Consider the following 19,842-nt stretch of genomic DNA (forward strand, 5'->3'; position numbering starts at 1 on the left):
AACTATGGCGCTGACGCCACATCTCAGTGCCAACACTTTGCAGACTGTACTTAAAAGACACGCCCTCCTCACTGGACAGTTAAAAACACCAATCAAACTAACAATGACATCAAGTATTACCCAATCAAAAGTAGGAAAGGAGGCATCTTCATAAAATGCATGTGGGATGATTTGCATGAGACGCTGCTTTAAAAAAAAAATGATAAAAAAAATACGGGATACATCCCGTCCAGTATTGATTCAAAACGGGACGCGCAATTTCATTCTCAAACGCGGCACGATTCCGTATTTTAAAGGACGGGTGGCAACCCTACAGTGCCAGGTAACCACCCATACAATCAGATTGTGATTCAGACTAGGAATGCAATGAATGTAATTACCCCGATCTACATACAAGGCGAAAGTCTTGCAACATTCAAAGATGATGGTTTGGGATAATTAGTACTTATTAAGTACACCATGGAACATAAAACAGCTTATGAAGCCTTGATCCGAAAAAAGCAAGATCTCAGAGATCGTAAAAAAAAAAAAGGAGGTAATGTCGTTTTACTCGCTGTAGATTTTAGTCAAACATTACCAGTTATTCCACGAGGGAGACCAGCAGATGAACTCAACGCGTGTTTAAAATCCATGCTTCTCCCACGGTCGGTTATATGTCGCGTGTTCTCGGGTAGGTACACCAAAAAATGTACACATTTAAGCATGTAATGGGCAAAGAAAAAATTAGGTATACCCGAAGGCACTGCAGTAGTACTCAATGTAACTTTACTTCTTAAATGTTAATGTTTTACTGTTTAATAATTTATACGCTTCTTATATATTGTTCAAATTCTTTTATCAAAATACCAGTGACAGCGCAATGCACGATAACATGGAGTGAATACACCATACGCATCTGCCCACGGCCGCCCTGGTGTGCGCAGATAGGAGTTGATTCTAAAATAAAATAAACATAAAAAGAGTAATACAATCATCACCCATAAAGCGGATAGCGGACGTGATGTATTATATGTGTACCACATTTCAAGTCAATAGGTGAAACGGTTTGCAAGCTACAGGTGATTTAAAATCCTGGACAGACCAACGAAAAGCCAAGGTAGCAAATTATAGAAGAAGATTTTACTGTTTAATAATTTATATTTATATGAAATGTGCTTCTTATATATTACTTCATATTCTCATATGATAATGATGTTAATGTTGTTTATATTGATTTCTATGTTATTGTAAGTGCATCTATCTGTGTATATGTATGTATGTATGTATTATATATATATATATATATATATATAAAAAATATATATATATAAAAAATATGTGTATATGTATATATAATATATCTGTATATGTGTGTGTATATGTGTATATGTATATATATATGACAGCAACACTCATAACAATGACAACACAATTACATTGACAATCATGTTACGTTATTTTTAAAATGTTTCCTTTACTTTTTCATAACCTCTTTAACACTACTTCTCCGCTGCGAAGCGTGGGTATTTTGCTAGTATATAAATATATATAAATAGATATATATATATAAATATATATAAATATATATATATAGATATATAAATATATATAGATATAGATATAGATATAGATATAGATATATATATATAGATATAGATATATATATATATATATAGATATATATATATATAAATATATATAAATATAAATATATATAAATATAAATATATATAAATATATATATATATAAATATATATAAATATAAATATATATATATATATATATATATATATATATACACACACACACATACACACACAGTACATATATGACTTGACTACTACTGTATACATACACTGTACCTGTGTGTACACACACACACACAATAAATGCTTTTTAAAAAAAACAAAAAAACAAAACAAAAAAAAAAAACTTAATTTCCATGATGTATTTACCAGAATGACAGTTAAACATGTTCAAATGTTTTAGCAGACACTTCTTAGCAGCTAGACAGACAATACCAGTGTTAAGACAGCTTTTAGATATGGTTTTCTATAATGAAGACTGGCTATTATGCAAGTCCAAAGAAATCTGCGGTCAGCATTTAAAATGGATGCGAAGATTGAACAGAAGGTACTACTAAGATGAATCTACTAAGATGAATCAGACACAAAAACTGGTCATAACCAGGCAGCAAACACCAAAATGAGCTAACTACTTAGTTAACATTCTTTGCAAATAAAATTCTCTTTGGAAAAAACATTTTGCAAAACAATAGCTACCTATGTATGTAATGAATTATTATTATTATTATTATTATGTAGTCAGTAACTATTTGTGGAGATACTGTATGTTGTTATGAATTTATATTTGAATTTTTTTTAATAATATAGTGTGACAGTGTTTTTATAATCACTTAGAACAAATTGAGCTGTTGGCATAAGTAAAGTCCTCATTACGTCAACTGACATGACTGAAGGAGAGCTGAAGGGCCACCACACCACAACATTGAACTGGATTAAGCATGTTTGAAAATGACTGACCACTTTCTCAAACTTAAAGTACAGCAGACCCCCGCGAACAGGTTCAGGGTTTGCGGACTCAGTCATTCACTGATTTTTCCTTAGAACCTAACTACTAATTTTTAGCGGAAAGCGCAAATATCCTCCACAATTTTTTATGGCTATTTTCATGGCAATACAAAACTGTAGAAAGAACTGGAAGCAACCTCGGAGGTAAATGCAGTTTGGGATGGTGAAAGTAGCCAATCTGAGAGCGTTATTAATTTCTCCTTGCTGCTGATTGACTGCTGCCCTGTGATGCGTCTCCAGCTGAGTGTCCTTGTGTTTTCCATTTTGTTATTGTATTCATTTTGTTATTCTTAAAACGCACAAGATGTCCCCGAAATTCCCTGCACCTTCTAAGGCTTCTGGCACCGAGCCTAAGCACCAGAAGAAGTTTAAAACACTCCAGGAGAAGGTTGAACTACTGAATTTGCTCCGGGAATGAAAACGTTATGCTGCAGTAGCGTGCCACTATGGGATTAATGAAAGCACCGCACGCTACATAAAGAAGAACGAAGCAGCGATCTGGAGTACAGTATCTGTAAGTTTCTGTGATAGTGCCAAAAAGGTAACGACCGAAAGGAATAAAAATATCGTCAGGATGGAATCTGCCTTGGCATTGTGGATCACTGACTGCAGAAAGAAAAACATCCCCTTGGACAGTAACATCATCCGTGAGACGGCACGGAAATTGTACCAGCAGTTCGCTGCAGGAGACAATGTACCAACTTCCCATCACAATGTTCCTGAAACCTATAAAGAAAAGCCAGCACAAAACCCCACCAGAAGAAGATCCGTCCAAAGGTACGGCTCCTCCTGAAGAAGAGGCACCACCCGAGGAGTTTTAAGTCCTCTGCATCGTACTGCACAGCTACTTCATCATCATCATCATCAATATCATTCTTCATTGGTGAGTACCTGTACATTTTACTGTATTTTAATTAAATAAAATTATTATGTATTTACTCTACTTATAACAAAGAAAACGACAGCGCATACCAAAGAAAACACACTTGCATGAATTACAGTACGTATATCGGTAACATAGGTATTTTACATTCTAACACCGCGGGAGACATAGCAGTACAGTACTGTACAGTATACGGGTTTACCTTTACATTCTGTTTTTAGGTAATGTATTAATGTATTAAGCTGATTTTGCAATGAAATTAAAATGCTTTGGGGGCATACTGTATTTAGGGTTTAAACTATAAAAATAGTCATTTAAAAGGCATTTTTTAACCACATCCAAAAGTCACGGTTTTTCTAGGGGTGGGCGGTATGACCAAAATTCTATATCACGGTATTTTTCTAAATTATCCCGGTTTCACGGTATTTGACGGTATTTTTTCCCCCATGCATGAGTGGATGTTAACCACATTTTCCACTGCAATTACTGGCTAAGAATAACCTATTCCACTGTCAAGAGTATTGTACATTGTACAAAAAAAACATTTTAATGTGCACACAAGTATTAATACAGTTTTGCATTGCCCCATAAAGTGATAGTTTTCAAGGGGGTGGCACTAATGGAGAAGGTATCACACTGCATGACAGATGCAGTCAAAATATAGAACCTTTTTATTGAACAAATTTTGCAAAAACAAACTAATTTTGACAACATATTTTCAACCATACAAAGAGGCATTTAGACTTAGTAAAATATCCAGAAGTGCTTGTCAAAAATTGTATTGCACCGAATATGTCTTAGAAAAGGAATAAATAGTAAATATTTTTTGTAAACCAACTACACTTTCTGTTAATGTTAACAATCTCTGTCCACGGACACGTTAAAGTGACTTTTTAAACAACTTTATCATCATTAAACTGCATAATATTTAAACTAATAAATAATAACAATAAAATAAATAATAGTATTATTACTGATAGTTGCACTATTACTTCAAGACTTCAAGCCCAGGTGCATTACACAGTATTCACCAAATTAAAATAAAACAAAACAAATGCAACTTGGTGATGACATCTTTACCAACTGAACCATCATTTAGGCAAACTGCATTAATATGGACCTTGCTTCAAGCTAAGCTATACTAGGAAGAAAAAAACAAACTATATGTCGAGAACAAACTCAACATTTCCACTTTAATCTTGACATAAACAGCGAGAATAAAGTCGACATTTCCACTTTATTCTCGCCGTTTATGTTGAGATTAAAGTCGTCATTTCCACTTTATTCTCATAGTTTACTTCATAATTAAAGTAGAATGTCGTAAACTAAACTTCTTCCTAAAATCAATGTTTAATCAATTACTTAATTTACCCCGTCATAAATTAATGCAGCACATTAAATGCTTTGTGTTACGTTCCCCGACCCAGTGGTTAATCACTACGCTTCTTAAACTGACTTCCTCCGCACTAAGAGATAATAATAATAATAATAATAAATTTTATTTATATTGCATTTCAGATGACAGCGATCACCATACAGAATCCATTCACTTCATGATATTCCTGCTTTCTGAAAATTTAGAATGCTAAGATAAATACTTGATATCATTTTCATGATGAAATGCATTAAAGCAGGTATTACACATGCACGGTAGTGAGGCGGTAGTGCTGCTCCCTCGCAGTAAGGGGTCGCCAGGTGTATGTTCAGTGTAGAGAACTTTATGGCAGGTGTGACGAGGCTCCAAAAAACTGGATGTATGAATAGCTATCGCACAGGTTTAACTTAAATATTGTGTAAATGTTGGGTTTGTGATCTGCTGGTTGGAGACACGAACACAGAATTCAATGCATGTTCTTCAGAGCGGACTATCTTTATTGCATGCATGCTGTCTATCTGACGTACTAAAACCCCAGTTCCTATCCTTCCTTTTTCTTTCACCACATAACCAATCACCACACGATAAACGCCTTTGTGAAATTAAAACTAGTTATAAACTTAACCCACGGAGTGTTCAGAACTTTAAAAATATCTTCGTTATACATGTTTAATTATGCCAACCATTCAGAGTTGCACATCGCAGGATGAATACAAGTGAAACATACACTAGCAGGGTCAATATAGCACAACAAAACCCCACATCCTACATGACTTTGAAAGGAAACTGAAGCACACCGAGTAAACCCACCATAAAAACATGCAAATGCAAGGCAGGCACGCCGCCGTGCCCCCATATGATTAATGCATGCTTTAATGCATTTCACCATGAAAATTATATTAAGTATTTATCTTAGCATTCTAAATGTTCAGAGAGCAGGAAGATCATGAAGTGAATGTATTCTGTGCGGCGATCGCTACCGGCACCTCCTCTTAGTGCAAGAAGAAGTCAGTTTAAGAATCACTTAACACAAAGCATTTAATGTGCTATATAACTTATGACGGGGTTTGAGAAAATCTAGTAAATTAAATATTCATTTTACGATGAAGTTTAGTTTACGATGTTCTACTTTAATGACAAATTACGAGAATAAAGTCAACATGTCAACTTTAATCTCGACATAAATGGCGAGAATAAAGTAGAAATATCGAGAATAAAGTCAACATGTCGACTTTATTCTCGTCATAAGCGTCAAGATTAAAGTGGAAATGTCGAGAATAAAGTCAACATGTCGTCACACTATTACACAGTACCCAGGTACATTACACTGTATTGAAAACAAATAAAACAAGTACAACTTGGCTTGCAGTATTATTCAGTAGTATAGAAACAGTATTTACACATCTGACCTTTTAAAACTAAAGTATCTCCAGGCGACGGACGTGACTCCTTTTTTTCGGCAAAAGTTCTTCTGTTCATCATGTTCAACTTTATCGTCGGCTTCAGTTTCGGAATGTTCTCTGTCCATTTTCACCGCGCAATACCTATGCTACCGCTACCAATCTGGAGGTGTAGCAGTGAAAAAGAGCCCTAGTTCAACAAATCTGTGTTTAGCGGTGTAGCAGTGAAGAAGGTCCCCACTGCGCCACGTTCCGAACGTCGTTTAGGCAATTTAAACCGGTGTTGTGGTATAAGAAAAATCCATATCATAAAAAAAATTAAAAACGGTTTTCGGTATGAACCGGTATACTGCCCAGCACTAGGTTTTTCACAATTCACGGGTGCTCTAGGAACGTAACCCCCGTGAATTTTGGGGGTGTACTGTATATTAAATGCAAAATAAAAATACAAAATATGATTAAAAAAATACTATAAAAAGTAATGCTTGTAAAAATGCAAGTTTTACTAAGGAAATACTGTTATACAGATTACACTTTTATATTTGCTAAAACATCTCTGCTTTTTGAATTATACCTTATCTATTCAAAGTATTTAACAGTTTTAGTGTACTGTTAATATTTTCATAACCAAAACACATACTTTTAGGTCATTTTAGATACCTACAACTGCAGTACATGACATTTGAATTTGCCATTTGCAATGCATGTTCCTTATTATTTCCACAGGAAACTGCTATAAAAATCTCCATCATTATAACAGGTTTTCATGAAAAAGTACCTTTGGTTCCAATCAGTGTTTTAATTAATACATGCCTAATCCTAAGCAACAACTTACTGTATCATATTTTATATATACACCTATATACATATAGTACCTGTTACATGAAGCTAAACTCAGAGTGTATAAATCACATTTTTATTATATACAAAAACAAACTTGATAATTAAACCAGCATTTATAAAAATAATTATGCTTTCTATAATTTTATATAGACGTTTAATTAATGATGTTACTTAAATAACAGTGAGAATTATGCTTTAAATTGAAAATGGTATTGCATTAAACAAATACCACTCCAATATAAGATACAAAAATGAATTTCCATTTTACAGGAGCAAAAGTAAACAATACTGCCTTTTCTTTTTTTAAAAAAAAAAAAACACTACAGGTGTGGAATGAGGGAGCATATTTATAACATGTAAATGCAATACCATATTACTCTTAACTGTCTTAGCTATATAGTAAATTGTTTAAGGCTAACAAGATTATATGCATACTATTTATTTAAAAAGCAGACCTGACTAAATGTGCTGCCAACCACTAAACTAACGGTAATACATGAAATCAGAACTAAAGCTCAAATCCCACCTTTAAGGCGTTCCAATAAGTCAATTTGTCCCGAAGATCCCATGGATTCTTCTTCAATGCTTCCTTGAAGCTGCTTAAGAACCTCCTGGAGCAGAGAATGGAGTACAATCAGTATTCCTATGACCATGCTGTATTAAGCAGAGGAAGCTGCATGCTGCTTTCTGCTTTAGTTTAACTCACAAGGTTTCAGTGCATCAGATCGGTTGCTAATGGACATCACAGCTCCTTTTGTTCTCCCTCACAATCTCTGTTTGAGAAATCCAAGCACATCTAAGTCTTGGCAAAAACTCACAAGAGCCATTTAATTCCACTTGAAAAAAACGTATCAAATGGAATCGCTGATGACATGAAATTTAAAGCAACATTTAATAGATTCTCTTTCTTTTGAACATGTCTCCTAAAGACCTTTTACTCAGATAACTTATTGTTTAAAGCCAAAGTGCATATGCACCTTTAAAAATATTTGGAATACTGGACAGAAATAAATGAGAACTACAAACTGTTGTGACAATAATTAGCAACCTGGATAAAGGGGAACATTATAAAATTAAACTAAATAAAGCCCAACAAAACTACTTGTCATCTAATGAGATTAAGTCACAATTACAAAAAATAATGAATTACACATTTAAAAGCTGTACTTACTCAACAAAAAATGTACTTTTACCATTCATGTTGTGTTAAAACTGTAGCTCTACATTGTTGAAACAGTAGGCAAACTAAGGCACTGATGAGAAGATTTTTTATATTAATCAGAGAGGAGTTAAAGGATGATCTAAAGCTATAAGCAGTGCTGTATAATCAGAATACAAACAGTAAATTGTGGAAATATTAAATTGACAGCAGAAACATGTTAACATTATGATTATGCATAAGCTAAGAAAAAGAAAACATTGTCATGATTTAAATTAATTTAAATATTTTAAATTAGAAAAAAATATGGAAAAAACAAACAAGTAGGAAAGAAAACAAATGTTCTCACTATGCTAAGCCTTCTAACAATTAATTTTAGATTCAATATTTTTGTTGAATGATTTTATATAGTGTCTGGTGAGATATTACCAACTTAAAAATATTTATACTGTAAATTACATTGCAATATAGTAGTATTTTAAAGCAGCATACAAGAACAAAAATGTTTGTAAAACAGTAAGTGCCATTTGCTTGTCAAAGTGCCTTATTGTGCCTTGCCTGCAAGTAGCACTATAAATCATGGAAAAAAACCATAAGTAACATTTTAAAGCATCTATTATGCAATCCATCCCTGGCACACTGCTTACACTTAATGGTGTTTCATATGTTTTTTCCTCTGTAAAGTGTAAATAAATTGTATTATTAAAAGTAAATTGGCATCTGCTTTAAAATACTTTGCAATATGGACATTTTAGGACTAACAGAAACTCCGCAATAAAGAACAAACTCATAATATAAACAATTGTGAAAAAAAAATAGCTTTGCTAGTACAATAGTTAGAATATATTCTGATACAGTCCATAACATATCACCCCCACTTCAAGGAGCATGTGTGTGTAAGGGAGGAAGAGAAGGAGCAAGGACCCATTTTTTGACAGGACCGCTGTCATCTGGCCAAAGTGAATTCTAATTTGCTCCATTGTCTAGACTGATTTTTTTTTTACTTTTTAAGAACAAATTTAGTTTAACATCTTAAGTGTTTGCCTGTCTTAAATACCCTTGATGGTAGTGGGAAAGGTGTCAGTATAAAATAAGGACTGAGTAAGCAACTAATGATGGCAATAGTAATGTAAAAACAAAACAATTTTTCTGTTAAACTGGAGCACCAATGTGTCATTTACAAGAAAAAAAAAAGGACTGTAACCTTGTATCACGATACAAAAAAGAAAAAGACAAAGACAGGCATGCAGTCTGCCTGGTCAGGAACCTTGTGTGCCCTGACTTGCATTAAGAAAAAATTCTGATATAGTTAAATAGTACATGGAGTTTGAGCATCAAAAGGTTAACAAAAAGGGCTCACATTTAAGCATGGCTGAAAAAAGAAAAAAAAAAAAAGAAAAAGAAAAAAAGGATGACTATGACTATATAAAAAAAATTGACAGTTTCAGTTTTAAACCCAATGCAGGTTTTTAAATGTATTTGAATTCTACCAATCACCACCTCTTTAAGAGACAGCTTGCAGAGATTCAAACACTCTATACATTATGTCTATTGACATAATATTAACATTATACTCTTAATATTATGTCAATCTAAACAGGCTCTATACGAGAAGTGTGCTATGAAATGGACTTGCATCCCATCCAGGGTTCACTCCTGCCTTGTGTACAGTGCTCCCTAGCACTATGCTTTCCCTCCCTATGACTCTAACCTGTTTTGTTTTCTCATATTAAAAATGCTATGCATCGTTGAAATACCTTTATGCTGAGTGAAACTTTAGGTGCAGAACATAATTTTTATTAATTAATTACTTTTCATTGGTACACTAAGTATTTTAAAGGTTCAACATGAAAGTGAATAAAAATCAATTTCACACCATCTCTTTTGAGAATGTTCTATTAGACATAACTACTAAGAGATAAAACCAAAAAATGTAGAATAAAAGATGGTGTCAACTATAAAAACAAGTTCAAGTTTTCCATTGTTATTCCTACACCATTCTAAACACTATGAGAGTGAAAGATTAAACTGAAACAGGTGATGTCTCCTTCCATTCCTCCAGTCATTTATGGGGGAACACCAGAACACCAGTCCAATTTATTACACACTTCTGCATTTCTAAACTATCTAATGCCATATTTTGATTATGGGAGCAAACCAACAATGACGCAAGAAAAACAGGTCAACTCCAGACTATTGAAAAGTGAAACCCACTGAATAAGAGTTTTGGAAAATGTCCGAGAATATCGCTGAACTCTGCAAATTACATTGACATCAATAGGGACAGAAAAAATGAACTACTTTTTATATATTGGCGCAATGGGCTGTTAAGTGTCTGCCAACTATGCCCAACTGATTATTGTAGTCAAAAATGCAACATGGACTGTGAGAGAGCAGTGCTAACCACTTTGTCACTGTGCCTTCCCGAGACAAAATTAAATATCAAAACCATAAAATTTCAGGAGCTAAAAGCATAAATTCAAAGAGACCTGACACCCCCACCCCCGAGAGCTTTGTGCACATAAGAGGTGCAGGAAACAAACAAGGGACCCATCTACTCCCAAAAACTAGCAGTGGCATGGCTGGAAATCTCTGCCAATCCAGGACTCATTCAAGTTTATGAATGTTAGTCTATCTACAGTAGTGGCAGTGACACAAATGTTGTGATTTGCAAAATTTGCGGCTTCAGTTTTAGTGGTGGTAATTCACCTTGTTTTTATATTATTTGTGCAGATTGATCAGAGCATATTAATTCATTTCAAAGAGCTTTATTAGCATAACATTTAACTTTATTATAAAAACCCATTTTCACATGTTTTGGCCCTTGCACAAAATGATCGGCTAAAAAAGTGTCCAGCAAGTGCCAGGACCATCTCCTCCTTATGAGCCAGCTACAGAATAATGTTTCCACCAGTGCAGAGCTTGCTCAGTATTGGCTGCAGGTGGGTGCGAGTACATCTGCATGCATAGTGAAGCAAAGACTTTTGGACAATGGCCTTGTATCAAGAAGGTCAGCAGAGAAGCCACTGGGTTCCAAGAAAAACATTAAGGACAAGCTGAACTTTTGCAGGAAGTACAAGGACTAAATAGCAGAACACTAGTGCAAAGTTATTTTTTTGAACGAATCCTCGTTCCGGCTGTTTGGGATATCTGGAAAATCAATTGTCTGAAGAAGGAAAAGGTGAACACTACCATGAGTCCTGTGTCATGTCAACAGTGAAACATCCTGAGACAATCCATGTGTGGGGTTGCTTCTCATCCAAAGGAGTGGACCCACTCAAAATTTTGCCCAATTCTTACACCGTCATAAAGAATAGCATCAAAACATCCTCCAAGAGCAACTTCTCCCATCAATTCAGGCGCAATTAGGTGTTGATCTATGTATTTTCCAGCATAATGGAGCACTTTGTCACAAGGCAAAAGTGATAACGAACCGGCTCGGAAATCATAACACTGAAAGCTTGGACCCATGGCTAGAAAACTTCCTAGATCTTAAAACCATTGAGAGAACCTGTTGTCAACTCTCAAAAAACGGGTAGACAAGCATAAGCCCGCAAATTGTGATCAACTCCAAGCACTAAAAAGGCAAGAATGGATCACCATCAGTCAGGATTTGGCCCAGAAGCGGATATCCAGCAAGCCTGAAAGAATTGCAGAAGTTATAAAGAAGGGTCAATACTGTAAATATTGACTCTTTACATAAATTTGATGTATTTGCCAATAAAAGCCTTTGAAACTTATGAAATGTTTATAATTGTTCTTCAGTATACCATAGAAACATGTAAAAAAAATTATCTGAAAATGCTGAAGCAACAAAGTTTGCAAGGCACAACATTTGTGTCACTGCCAAAACTTTTGGCCACTACTATACAGACCGAGTCCTCCTACAGCACTGAAAGGCCATTCAGACAGTAATGCGGCAGCCAGACAGCACTTCCACAACATACTGAGCAAGCCTGCGGCTTAAATCCAAACTAGTGACCCAAATATCCATGTGGTCATCAATGAACATTGACTCATGTGCACCTAAGCACTCCAGGCAGTCACTCTTAATGTGGTACAGACAGTGGCTGTAACTGCTACTACTGCCACCTCAAGTCTGACTGGGTCACTGAGGCAAGAAAAAAATTGTCCAAACATCCATCAGACGGCCACCATAGCACCTCCTACAGGGAAAAAATTGGCGAACAAGGTCACCCAGTGTACCCCGCAAATTCACTATGATAAAAGCTCTGCTGAATTTCGCCAATCAACAATACACCTCACAAAAGGCACTTTAGTGATCAACCGAGCTAGATTTCAAATGCTATGAGGTACTTATGGTAAGAATATGCCACTATTTAACCCCAGGTTATATTTCAATCTGAAGCAATCATTATGACTATTCAATTGACTGACTCCTGCTATATCACTGATTCAAAGTAATTCTACTACAGTTTTTAGGTTTGCTTTCCCGGGTGTTAAAACACAAAATGTATTACTTAGCAAAAGGAATGCTTGATCACACATTACTTCTACAAAGTATTCAAATTTTCATGTAAAGGAACTCAATATCCTGGGCAACTTTACATTTCAGAAAGACAATACACAGTAAAGTGACTGTTTCATATGTGACACAATTATTCAATTAAAGAACTATTAAAAAATATACATTTTTTTTTATCAAATTAAGAGTTGAATTAAGAGTTCAAATACATCATTTATTCATTCTCACAAGTTATTCTTCTGATTAAAGTTACATGACCTGATAGGCAGAAATAAACAAGAATGTCTGCAAAATTTCTATCTAGTAGCTTCTACTTACAAACTGAACTGTGTCTGTTAAATAATTATACACAAAAAATAAACAACAGATTTATCTTCTTAAAGCCTTGACTGCTGATGTAACAGTTATAGCTCTTTTAATCAAAGACTATAAAGTTGGAAACCTTAAATTAACAAAGGAAGCTTAAGATCTAGCTAATTAAACTGTTCAAATAAACTAAGAGACAAGTGAGACGCTGTGGGGGTGTGTGCATGCATGCATGTTATTCAGACAAGAACAGAATATACCAAAAAGTGTTTAATGATTTTTAGGGTTCTCTTTTAAATTCAATTAATATGTAATGCAGCTCAGCAGGGAGAGGTGAAGGAATTAAACATTTTTGACTTATAATGGAAAAGCACAGTCTTAAAACTAGGGAAAAAAATCAAATTCTAAAAGGAATGGTGCAAATATTCTTCATAATTTCATTGTTCTAAAATAAAAATGCTGTTCCAACATAATATGCTAGGCATCTGTTTTTGCTAACTTTTGAAGTTCTAATATACATCTCATAAGATTTTGGTCTATAAGGCTCTTTAAGCAATATAGATTCAGGATGTTAATTGCTGATTACATTTTTAAGGTAGTATATGTGTACTTTTGATTTAATTGTGTCTTACTGCTGTGGTATCATTTGAAGCTTAATAAAATGTAATTAAAGAAAAAAAAATGTAGAAGGATTATAAAGCATACTGACCATAACAGACAAAAAGAGAGAGATACAAGAATCATCTAATATACTAAAGATACTACATCATTTTACAAGTCCTTAAAATAATTAAACTATTTTTCACAGCTATGGTCCTTCCAAACAAATAACACAAATGGTTTCAAATATAAAAGTATTGTAGAAAAGTGTGCCGTTACTGCTGCAAGCTGACAATAGCATAACAAAAATTATATGACTAGTTGAGTCACAGCTTTAGAAATCTCTGCACTATCCTATATTTACTTCTGTAGGAGGCACACTTAAGATGTCTCAATAATTGCAGTTTCTACTTAAAAAAAACAAAGTTCATGTGATTTAATACAGGAATTCACAGTTTGTGTGTGTTCTTTGTATCCTTCAAGCTAAACACTGGACTGAAAAATGACAAACATGATATTTTCCCTTATGCTAATTTCTTTTGAACGAATACTATTATACAGCAGTAAATGTATATCCTGTTTTTTCTTCCTTTTAACAGTATGCCTTAAAATTTTGCTAACAAAATATGTATTTGGCAAATATACAGTGGAATAAATACCAACAATGTATCTTCAAAATTTTAATTGGCAGGTTACAAATATTGGTTAAATTGTATGGACTGAAAAACATGCCACAAGCTGGAAAAGTGGCTATGGAACATGGAACTTACTTGGATGCAAACATCTTTAATAAAATCGTTTTTGTGAAACACAAAAACAAAACTGTTTCAGTTGTTAGAATTGCATACTGTAGTAAAATAAATCATTTTTAGCTTCCGAGATATACTTTCTGCTTCTAGGTACTAAGTTAATCAATAAACGGGCTTTCAGAGGCACTTGCATTCTATTTGGTGGTGAAAAGCAGCACCAAGGTGTCTTGTTATCTCTGCAGAAACCACCTTTTATTACAGTGGAACAGGAATATCCCTTTATTGTACTTTGCAAATTCAGGTTTGGTCTTAACATATGTGAGGAGTCAAATTACTATATTATAATTAAGAAGTCTGTTTCATGCAAACATAAATAGATATAAATATTTTGTATGTTAGAACACAGAACTGGACAGTGCTGTGTGCCATCATCAATGCTTTATATAAATGCTATAGAAAAATTGTCTCAGTATATTGACAGCATGATAGAGGTTCAAATTTATTAATGCCAACTGTTTTAAATGTTCTGAAAGAATTTTAAAAGATATCTGGATTCTAAACCAATTTGAATAAGAGCATAACTTAAAATTCCCTTGCACTTCAGACTAAATTAGATCACCTTTTGTTGATCATTTTAGAACAGTTCAAATACTTAGGACTAAGTTACCAGGAAATTTAAAGATTTTTTTTTAAAAACTGAATTTAACTTCTGCCTCTATGATAGAAGACATTAGACATGATGTTAAGCAGGTGATCATCTCTTCAGCTCTTTTTAATAAGGGGCAATAAATACTGTCAAAATACGTAACATTCAAAAGGTCCAATTTCTCATACACAGCATTACTATATATAAGTCTTGGAAGTCATTTTGCATTGGAACCGATAACTCTGTACTATTATGTGCTATGTACCAAAAAAAGTCTGAGCAATAAATTATTTTTAAATGTACAGGTCACTAACTTTCACAAAAGCAATTTGCAAAAATTCATAATCTATTAATCCATACCTTTGAATATATTCATAACATCTACCTGGCTTCATCTTAAAACTGTACATTACACATATACTTCATAATTCATAGATCTTAAAATCAGAACCTCAGATGAGATAATTAGGAGTAATGTAATGTAATATGTAATGATAAATTAACACTGATCTGCCATACTACAGTGGTCACACTTTGACTTATTTTGCCTAACTGAAAGAATTCTCACCCTCTACAAATCAATAGAAAAGCAATGTCTTATATGCTTTAACACTGTTCTAAAATAGTCTGATGGACCTCTTTTAAATGTTTAAAATCATGCATTCTTCAACAAGCTGTTCTCTGCCTTGTCACCAATGATTAGTACATGTATAAATATATAAAAGAACAAATAAGGCATATACATACTGTTATTCTAAAAAATGAATTACTGTCATAAAATTTAAAACTAATGGATTCTTAACATAATTTCACACTACAGAACTGTTACAAGGGTGTGAAAATGCATATTAAAACACTTTGCCCCCAGATCACATGAATCCATTACTTTGATGTGTCATTACATAATTTCAAAAACTGATAAAGGTAAGTAACATTTAGATGAATGCGACAGATGTAATTTTGTTGATTCTTTAATCTTGTTTCCAGAGTGGCTTCCCCGCTGTTTGAAAAGACATTCAAATTCCTTGATCTTTCTGTTTTAAGTTATATTTATTCTTGTCCTTCATTTGATCACCAGAGTGCACAGCTTCAGTACAGATTTCAATATTTACAAAAGTTCAGTCTTTTAAATCTCTCCATACAAAGTTTCTGAGAGAAGAATCAGTTTTAAAACAAAGATGGACATAAAAAATAAATGCAACCTTTGTAATTTTTCTACCGAAAAGAAACACACAGTAATAGGTGCACCCTTAATAGATGAAACTAATTTCCAAATATCTTACTCTCTCCTTATGCTAAATCTCCTTAACAATAGAATACCTGAAGCCTATAAAAAAAAGTCGTAATGCCAGGCCACCTTAAATTCATCTGACGGATTTCAGCTGCCGTAGTGGGGGATGAGATAGCAGGCTGCCTGTTGCCACTGCTGATTGACATATTTCCAAAACAAAGACACTGATGAACAGGTGCAAAGGAATTTAAGGTGGCCTGGCATTACTTTTTAAGTAGGCTTCAGGGATTCTAGTGTTAATCAACTACAGGATTGCAGAGTTTGCAACTACCTAAGCAAATCTGAAAACGAAATTGAGAAAATGAGAAAAATTTTCATAGTTATCTTATTATTTCCATGACTAATTTAAAATCAGTTTCAGAATTTTACAAATCATTTGCTCATGAAGTACTAAGATTGGTGTTTAAATTGTGTATACGCTGGTAAAATGCAACTGAACACCACCAATATTTGTCTAAGCAAACAAAAATGAGCATTATAATAAAGTTTTATCCAATAAATAAGACGCTTTGCGTGCCTATCATTATCTGTGGAAGTGTTAGCTCTGAAACAATACAGAATTTTAAAATTTTGTGACAATATTTACAAAGACTTCAGGCTATCACCACAAGACAAAAATGGGTACATCTGATATCCTTTAAAAAATTTATTAGATAAAAATCTCAGAAGAACATTGTAAATTTATAAGGATGTAAGGAGAGGGGATGAGCATATCTGAAGATAAATATTATGATATTAAATGGAATCAAAGCAGTGTTTCTTAAATTTTTTGGGACTGTGCCTTATTTACTAATTTACTATGAAAATTAAATAAATGAAATTAGAAAATAATTAGTTATGTGAAAAGTTAACAGTAAAACATTTGTAAACACAGTATATATGTATGCAAAAAGATGTAATAAAAACTTTCATGTTTCAGGCAAGATAAATGTAAATGGAAAGATGTGCTGGCATTGTATGATGCAAATCAATATCTGATTTAAGGCATGTTAAAAGTAGCCTTAACGTGGATGTCATATTTAGCCTGTCTGTTTTCTCATTTCAATGACAATTAAAAAATCTACTTTCACAAAAGCATGCAGAAGCAAACTTAAGTAGAATCCTAAATGCTTACTCATTTAAAAGTCCACATTCTCTAATAAATGTTTACCTAAAATTTACAAATTATTTTTTGACATAACATCTGAAGAAAGATCAATCAACATATCTTCATTCATAGATATATCATTCTTTACTTGTTCACTGAGATGAAAGAACTCTAGAACCCCCACAAAATACTTTGAGTTCTGACTTATAGGAAAATAGACTACAAATTTAACTAATGATATTTTGTAAATGATTTATCAGAATACATTTTAGTTGGTTAAAACTGTAATCTTATTTTCTATTTTATGCCTCTTGCATTTGGTCAATTAAGTTTTGAAGTTTTTTTTTTTTGGGTCCTCTTCTTCTTTTGGCTGCTCCCATTAGGGTTTGCCACAGCAGATCATCTTTTTCCATATCTTCCTTCTTGCTCTGTTACATCCATCCTGCATGTCCTCTCTCACCACATCCATAAACCTCCTGTTAGGCCTTCCTCTTTTCTTAATATCTGGCAGCTCCATCCTTATCATCCTTCTCCCAATATACCCAGCATCTCTCCTTTGCACATGTCCAAACCAACGCAGTCTCGCCTCTTTGACTTTGTTTCCAAACCGTCCAAACTGAGCTGACCCTCTAATCGTTCCTAATCTTATCCATCCTCATCATACCCAATGCAAATCTTAGCATCTTTAACTCTGCCACCTCCAGCTCTGTCTCGTTTTTTGGTCAGTGCCACCATCTCTAACCCATATAATATAGCTGATTGCACTACTTTCCTTTAGACTGTCCCTTTCACTCTTGGTGATATCAGTCTGTCACAAATTACTCCTGACACTCTTCTCCACCCATTCCAGCCTGCCTGCACTCTTTTTCACATCTCTTCCACAATTCCAGTTACTCCGTACTGCTGATGCCAAGTATTATAACTCATCCACCTTTGCCAACTCTACTCCCTGCATCCTCACTATTCCACTGACGACCTCCTCATTCACACACATGTATTCTGTCTTGTTCCTACTGACCTTCATTCCTCTCCTCTCTAGAGCAGGGGTAGGCAACGTCGGTCCTGGAGTGCCACAGTATGTGCAGGTTTTTGTTCCAACCCAGTTCCTTAACGAGAACTCAATTATTGCTGATGAAGCACATATTGCTTAAGTGACATTTTAATGCTTCATTTTAGTGGTCTCGCTTGTTAAGGTTCTCCAACCTTAATTGCTTATTTCAATCTTAAACTGCTGCATTCAGTGTTTTAATGGCTCCTTATTAGCAATAAGATGTAAAAGACAAAGCAGCCAGCAGTTCTCCAGCTAGCTTTTTTCCAATTACATCTGTGTGTGTTCATCATGCACGGTTTGATTTAATAAAACACTTAATAGAAAAATGTGACAGACTGAAAATGATCTGTTTTAGGCTTCAAATCATTTGGATGATATCCTTGGAAAGGAAAAAAATCTATGATATAAGAGCCTTACATTGCACAGACTAACAAGCCATAAAATTAAATAAGGTCTGAGATTGGCAATGATTGGTTTCTAATTAAGCAATTGGGTTGAATGAAAACCTGTAGCCACTGCGGCTCACCAGGACCGACGTTGCCTACCCCTGTTTTACATCTTATTGCTAATAAGGAGCAATTAAAACACTGAATGCAGCAGTTTAAGATTGAAATAAGCAATTAAGGTTGGAGAACCTTAACAAGCGAGACCACTAAAATGAAGCATTAAAATGTCACTTAAGCAATATGTGCTTCATCAGCAATAATTGAGTTCTCGTTAAGGAACTGGGTTGGAACAAAAACCTGCATATACTGTGGCACTCCAGGACCGACGTTGCCTACCCCTGTTCTAGAGCATATATTTGGGTCCTCTGTTTTATTGTAAATGTCAAGCACTGTTTTAAGTGTTTCCTGAAGTGATATATTCTTAACAAGTTTAACCTAATTATTTCTGTTTAAAGGTCATCATATACTCTTTATAAAATTGTGAATTCACAAAACTTGCAAACATCCGTGTGTAATAAAAACAAATCCAACTTGAGATGTTTACTCATGTGGATAACAATTATTAATAAGAAATTCAATAATTCAGCACAGTTAATGTGCACAACTAGATGCCAGTGACTAATGCAACACTGAATGCATCAAAGAACAGACACATTTACTAACTAGACAGATAGCGAAATCTCTGCTTTCTGGTTTTGGCAAGCTCAGGTCAGTGTGGCAAGAGATGTAATCAGTGTTGCATCAAATTCAGGATATTCATTGATCGCAGCTAATTTTCCAAATAGCTACTGCTGATACAAAGCATTATGACTGACGGCTTCACGAACCCCAGTAATTTTTTGTGGAACCCTTGGGTTCTACTGGACACAGTTTATGAAACACCGATCTAGACGATGCTAGGTTCTCATAAAACAAAAAAAAAATTATCACATTGGTAGGCACCTACCTA

The 19,842-nt window shown here is 34.2% G+C and overlaps 1 protein-coding gene across 1 annotated transcript in view; it reads right to left on the reverse strand.

Moving 5' to 3' along the window:
• Window positions 1-19,842, reverse strand: part of apc (APC regulator of WNT signaling pathway) — a 164,264-nt gene that overhangs the window by 56,294 nt on the left and 88,128 nt on the right. Inside the window, 1 exon segment of the mRNA XM_051929593.1 lies at window positions 7,599-7,683. Within this exon segment, the coding sequence (XP_051785553.1) occupies window positions 7,599-7,683 (85 nt within the window).

Source organism: Erpetoichthys calabaricus, chromosome 7, assembly GCF_900747795.2.
Source record: "Erpetoichthys calabaricus chromosome 7, fErpCal1.3, whole genome shotgun sequence".
Lineage (NCBI taxonomy): Eukaryota > Metazoa > Chordata > Cladistia > Polypteriformes > Polypteridae > Erpetoichthys > Erpetoichthys calabaricus.